This window comes from Dipteris shenzhenensis, chromosome 20 (genome assembly GCF_047967505.1).
Source record: "Dipteris shenzhenensis isolate YYH24624 ecotype China chromosome 20, Dip_SZ_1.0, whole genome shotgun sequence".
Taxonomy (NCBI): domain Eukaryota; kingdom Viridiplantae; phylum Streptophyta; class Polypodiopsida; order Gleicheniales; family Dipteridaceae; genus Dipteris; species Dipteris shenzhenensis.
In genome coordinates, this window is record NC_141615.1 from 51,012,547 (window position 1) to 51,019,518 (window position 6,972).

At 45.6% G+C, this 6,972-nt stretch overlaps 1 protein-coding gene across 1 annotated transcript; it reads left to right on the forward strand.

Annotated features, from left to right (window-relative positions):
* The first annotated feature begins 399 nt into the window (after positions 1-399).
* LOC147889814 (uncharacterized) lies at positions 400-2,370 on the forward strand. Its single transcript, XM_087391395.1, has 5 exons — positions 400-494; positions 610-707; positions 1,162-1,280; positions 1,542-1,610; positions 1,734-2,370. Exons 1-5 carry the CDS (start codon positions 427-429, stop codon positions 1,836-1,838), a joined length of 459 nt encoding a protein of 152 aa, XP_087247521.1. The 5' UTR covers positions 400-426; the 3' UTR covers positions 1,839-2,370.
* The last annotated feature ends 4,602 nt before the right edge of the window (positions 2,371-6,972 follow it).

Below are 6,972 nucleotides of genomic sequence, written 5' to 3' on the forward strand. Positions count from 1 at the left end.
GTTTTTGTTTGAAAGTACAAAGTTTTGACTTTTTTAATGGTTGTGAGTAATGTTTGGCTTAATGCATATAGTACTGCATTTCTGGACATGTGTTGATTTGTAATTGTGAAATTCAGATACCTTCCACATTTTTTCTTGAGGAGTTTAAATTTCAGTGGTCACTAGGTACAGGTGTTTGGAAAATGTACACATATTCTAACGTGAGACACCTTTTTCAGGCAGATTAATTTTTGATGGCCTGTTACAGAAGACATTGGCATCATTGAAAGACAAGGTGCTTTGCATATCAACAGTAGTCATGATTACCTTGTCTTGTGTGATAATCGAAGCTGTCATGGGATCCCTCTGATGTGGTATCGATTTTTCCAGGATTGGTGGGAAAATGTCATCATGGGATGGGCTGCAGAACAAACCTGTTGGATTGCCATGCATTTTTTAATGCTGGGTTTTCAACTTGAACTTTACTCACCCTCAGAATATTGTATGGTTTACTGGTCTGTATACTTTCTTAGGCTTCAAGATGAGATGGCGCTTGTTGGTTTACAAAGTTATAACTTTTATTTACTCTTGCATTCCCGTCTGACTGTTAAACATGGATGTTCTTTGTAGGTACCTAGACCATGTACTGCTCACAGAACTGCACTATAAGCAGGTGAAGGAGAGAAGTGAAAGTAAGCCACCCGTCGGCACAGACACTCTGGACTCGTGTAAGTAAAAAGCATCTATGCACAACCGCAACCCAAACCCTGTACATCTTCCGTAATGTAACAAATGCATGAAAGTTGAGTCGTGTGACATAAAGGCATGCTATTGATGTCTTGTTGAATTGTGGATTAGAAGAGGTTTTTGCAACTAAGACCTTTTAATGCATAGAATGTGTGCACGCTTATTTTTATTTATGCTGGTGCACATGTTTGTGCTGTCAAATGGTCATGATACTTTCCTGGATCTCCCTACTTTTCTCAAAGGTAGTGGGCTCCAGTGAATGTGAAAGGGCAATGCCCTCAAAGTAACTTGCATGAAGTCAAAGATGCTGAAAGCATTATTCTAGTTGTGTTGAATGAAGCTGGGGCTACATTCAGGGTCAAAAGCATGACTTTTTGCGGTGCTTCCATAGGCTCACACGGAAGGCATCACTTTCTCTGTTGTTATCATCATCAGCCAAAAAGAAGGGGAGGAAGAAGAAGGGCTCTCTGAAGGCTATGGAGAAGGAGAATCAACTTACCCCTGGCGTGCTGCTGCTGCAGTGCTATATTGATTCATGCAAAGGTCTCTCGTGGGTATGTCCTCCTCAGAATGCTCGTGCCATGTCTCCCTTCTAAACTCCACCTATCCATACACACAGAAAAGTAACAATCAGAGTATTTACAGGCTGGAAAGGTAGTTTCATATTCAATAACTAAAGACAATTCTTATCAGTGTTCAGTCATGACAGTAGCGATTGTAGTTTTGGTAATGCTTCCAAAATTTGTCTGTTTTGGAGCCTATTGAGAATGATTGGCAGCACCTTGCCTCCTGAAGCTTGAAAAAAATGTTTGCAGATGCTGGCAGCTTTGGCAGCTGACAAAAAAGTAGTTCATCGTCAGACTCTTTTCAACACAGATGAAGAGGTATAGCGAAATTCTGTTCTGCTCATTCAATGCTGGGCTGTAGTAAAATACTATTTTTGCTTGATAATTTGGCTTTTTCCCTTCATTTCTTGTTAATTGACACCATCTGAATTTTTATTTCAGAGATTCTTGCAAAGATTTGAATTGTTTCATAAGGTTCCGGTTCCACAACCATTATCGTATATTCATTTCAAGGAGTACAGCAGGCAGAAAAATCTTTCTGTGTGAAAGTTCTAGCCTCAGCAATTTGAAGTTCATATGAAAATGATTTGTCCCCTTTTGAGATATATCAGCTTACAATCCTTTCTTTTCAGTAGTGCAGACGTGTTTTATCCTTTTCTTCTCATCAGCTGGAGCTCAATTACATTAGCATGAAGTTCTTTGTATAGTCTAGTGTGAAGTGTGCAAGCGCATGAAGCTCTTTGTATAGTCTAGTGTGAAGTGTGAAGTTCTTTGTATAGTCTAGTGTGAAGTCTGCAAGCGCATTCATACACCGCTTCATACAGCATGCTTGGGTGGGCAGGTGTCATAATAGCTAATCCCTACTAGTCATGACAGGAGATTTTGGTTTGTGGTGTCGACGATTTTCTGAAGATTGAACTTGCACTTTTTGTTTTATGTAGAGTATGGATATGTTCCTAGATGCATTTATATCTTTACAGATGTTGATTTTATGAACCTAGCTGTATCATCTAACTTGATTCAGACTTCCAGATCAAGGAGCAATACCAGTGGTCAAATCACTACTTCATGAGTCTTCAGCAGCATTTGGGGCATTGTCTTGCCAAGGCCAATCTAGCTTCTATCAGTCTGTCGCAAAGAACAAAGGAAATTCGGCAACTAGAGCAGGTAGCGTTGAGAAATCGTATTGCATTGCAAATAGTGGATCGATACCTCAAAGTGTTTTTCGAGTTCTCACAACATCCATGTTTTGCTGTGGCCACTATTAATAAGACCTAAGAAACATATTTCAGGATTTGATTAGAGGCTTCAGTATTTCAGTGCTCTACAGGTTGATTGCATTTGTAGCTTCTCTAGTGTTACCATGATCCAAAAGAGTACTTACGTGTATGCATTCAATCTACAGTGATTCAAAGTGAAATTTCAATTCCACCAATTTGGTCAATGGTCTTTGATCATGTATTTCAATGCCTCAATATGATTCATTTCATTTCCATGGCGAAATTTTGCAAAATGGTTTGTACCTCACATTCTAATTTCTGGAAACTACACCATGATCAGTGGGGATGGTGCTAAAACACAAATTTTTTAACGAAGGCAGCAGACCCTTTCTTGATTATTTGCAGCTATGCGTCCTGTTGCTCGCATAAAGGGCTTAAAAAGTAATTAGTGGCTTTTTTTGGTAATTAACCTGTAGTTTGGTAAATCAAGCTGCACGGTTTCTTTACGTGTATGTAATAAAGTTGCATGTTGGTAAATCAAGGCCCTCGTGCTGCAATAAAGAGTTGTGCCACAGACAACATAGGTAAATAAAGAGTATTGGCACACAAAGCAAAGCAAGAGAAGGAAAACTAGAGGAGTAAATCAGTAGGCTATGAATGAGATCATGGTTGACACGTCCGATCGCATACGATGGGTACCGTCCGATATTGGTGCAGTACTAAAAGAACAAAAAACTATTGAGTGCGCATTCGAAACCCAAAAAAAGGAGTGAGTTTTAGACTAGGTAGTTTTACAAGCTTTTAAAACTTGTTGAGACTTGATTCTTGAAACACAAACATGTTATGTATGTGCAAAAAACAGAATGGGCAGAAAATGGCTCCCGGGCGGATAGAAATCAAATGGTTGAATCTTTTTACATTGAAGGGAACATACGTACCGTACGTGGCGATACAGGACAGTACGAAACACACGGAACATTCTGTACATCGAACATAGGCAATTGTGAATGAGAGTACGCAACTCTAGCATGAACAGAAACAAGGGGAATGAAGTAGCAAAATATGAAAGGAGAGCAACAAAGTAGCTAAACATAAAGTGATAGTACACAATAATTGCACGAGTATTTGTTGTCGCAAGAATCAGTGGAGTGAAGTAAGACCATCTTCTGTGGTATGTGTGAGTTAAGTGATAGTTCTTGTTTGCTAAAATCATCTTGTTGCTTTGTGGAAAGTAGCTCCACACTTTTTTTTGTTTACAAGGGAAGAATATTGAAACCTTTTTAAGGTGCTCATGGTACACAAACATGGAGTATGCTTTTGTCCTTAGTTGTCTTGGAGTTACCAGTGACAGTTTGAGCGAGTAAATGTCGGGTATAGTTTGTTTGGGCATCTCTTCCTACTATGCATATGTGTGGATGTCAGATAGTTCAAAAAAGGAGAGACATCCGTCTTTTGCTTGTTGGACTCATAACATACTTCGATGTCAGTACGGGGAAGTGGCTTGTTGCAAAACATGCTTTTTTGGTTATGCATGTGGCCAGAGGTTTTGGACTTCGTACATTTTTTTTTTTTTCGAAAAAACAGTGCTAATTATATTACTTCGAGAACAAGATACAAAAAGGTCAGCTTGTAGCTGACGGCGGGCTGCGTTCACAAATCGGACACAGCCCTAAAAGATAACAAAATAAATCACTCTCTCACGGCGGGATAAGGCGAGTGTGAATGAACAGCCATCGGGGTGGTGAGTAGCGCCACCGAAGGCCCTGCGAAGTCTACTCGAAGAAGAGGCCCTGAGTGTTCCAAGCCCGGAGGAAGCGTCTCCGCTTCTCTTGACCGGACCGGGAATCTCCCTGAATCTGGTCCCATTGGCCTCTGAGGGTATGAATAATCTCGCACCAAATATCAGTCATGATCTGGGCAGTCGATAAGGAGGTGCCACCGAGGATCTGTGCGCAACGCGAGGTCCAAATGTGCCACCTTGCTATGCTGCTAATAATCTCCCAGACTGGCTGCCTCTCCTGAACTCCTGTATCCGCCTCTGCTAGGTGCTGCAGAATACCCTCGAGCGGCCCCCATGTACCCTGTGTGATAAGGAAAGTGGGGTCCTGCTGGCATGCCTCGAATAAGTGATGTAGACCAGGTGCGGTGCTGCACCAACAGAACGCGCCCCACGTGATCAAGCCTAGCTCTGGTGCTGCGCGAGTGAGAATCCCGAAAGTCCACCTCCACACTTCCTGGGCGCGAGTGCAGCTCCACAGGCAGTGTTTTGGTGACTCCTCAACCTCATGGCAGATCTGACAGCGTCCGTCCTGGTCTATCTTTCTCAACCAGCTCCCCACCGGAAGACCTTTGTGGGCGAGAAGCCACAGGAAGTAGGAGATCTTCTGCGGCCGCTAGCTCTCCCACAAGGCCTTCAAGAAGGCCTGCAAAAAGAATCTGGAAATACCCTGTGCATACCAGCTGGGCCGCTGGGTGGGGGGGCGGCTCTGCATCCTCCCAAGAACTCGCCTGCCCAAAGTCGTGCTGTAGGCAAAGAAGGAGGTCGGCCCCTGTCCTGTCACAATCTCTGGCCAACTCCACTCTCCTGGGTCCCAATCAAGCTCTGACAAGGCCCGCCCCTCCCAGAGCCAGAGTCGCCAAAGCTGCATCTGATCCTGCTCAATGCTAGGATCGGTACGCCAGACCTTCCCCAAAAGGCCTACGATCCGAACCCTCTGCCATGGGAGTAGGGGGTCGATGAGTGCATCCTCTCTCCTGAGTCGTCCATCCCCCATAACCGCGAAGAAGGAGATAGAGGAGTCGTCCAAACGTCCTGCGACCACCAGTGGGATGCCACAGGGGGTGAACTGTCCCAGCCAACGGTCGTCACCAGGCATGAGGATCTGAGGCTCAGGTGGAACCAACCAATCAGCTGGGATCGCACCGTCGATCTCCGTGCGTCTCGCCTGGGCTCCACGTGCACCTCCAGCTGCGTCTGCGAGATCAGCCGTCTCCAAATGTCTGTACGTGTCCCTCCAAACTCGAAGGGACCGGGCTGGCCCCCTCATCCAACCATCCCACCTGATATGTGATCTCTCCCCCAACTGAAGGCCCTCGGCATCTCTGACCTGATCATTCCAGATAAGCGGCTGGCGATCGATCTCCTCCTGACAGCGGGGAGGGGACTGAATGAGACTGAGGCGGAGCCGCCTCCAAACCAAGAGGAGGCTACGAACGAGTGGGGAACGGGGCTGAGTGAGCGGGGCGGAAGTGAAGATCCACCTGAGGGACGGGAGCCACTCACCACCTCGGGGCGGGACACAAGAACCGACCCCCTGCTGAAGTAGCATCTTCCACATCTGCCCTCCCGGGGTCAAACCGCGGATGACTAACTTGCCTAACAAGGCCTGACTCTGCAGCTCTGGATCGATGACTCCTAGGCCTCCCTCAGCCTGCGAAAGAATAACTGTCTACCAAGCAACCCTGGCTCTGGTATCTCTGAGGCCATCCTCCCCGGACCAAAGGAAGTTCCGAACCAGCCTCCTAAGCTGTGCCACACTGGATCTCGAGAAACACCAACAGGAAGCCACATACCAAGCCGTGGCAAGGAGGACTTGGTTGACTACCAAGGCACGACCTGCAAGGGAAAGCTTAACAGTGCTCCAGAAAGCCAGCTTCCGTCGGCGGATGGAATCTAGCACCGGGAGAAACTGCTGAGCTGGCGTGATATCCAGGCCGACCTGGAAACCCAGGTATCTAGCTGTCTGTCCCCGCGGGATCCACCTGAAACCCAAAAACCTCCCCCACTGAGAACGCGCCCCAGGGTCTGTGAGAAAACCAACTGATTTGTTCCAGTTGATTTTCGCACCAACAGCCGAACAGAAGACCTCCAGGGCCATCCTCACCCTCTCCAGCATCAACTCATCGTCCTGGACAAACAGGGCTGTGTCATCCGCGTACTCCGAGTCCAAGAGCTCCGTGGACTTTGTACATAGAGAGTGTAGTACTAGAGTTTATAGACATGACAACGTTACAAGAGGTAGCTGCTTGTTGACAGGTGCCTTGCACAATTGATAATTGTGTATGATATTCTGCAAAGATGGTGTAGACCAAGGAGATGTATATATGTTGCCCTTGCCCTCATAGGGATGGTCATAGGGTGGTGAGTATGTTGCACGGCTCATTTTTTAGACTTTTGATCTAACGGTTACATCCTCATGCTAGGAATCGATTGTTGAAATTTATCTCTTGCTTGCCCTACCTTTGCCATGTATTACTAGCATGACTTTGACCACACCACATGTATGTTTGAGGATATGGCAACCGGAGATGCTAAAGCAACTCCTCAAGCACTTCATCGACCTAGTTGCACAACACTCATTCCCATACATGGCCATGGAAACATAGGGTTTTGTTCAGTATAGTTATGAAGAGTGCAAAGTATGTGGGCAATGTTGGCATGCAAAGGCCAAATGAAGGCA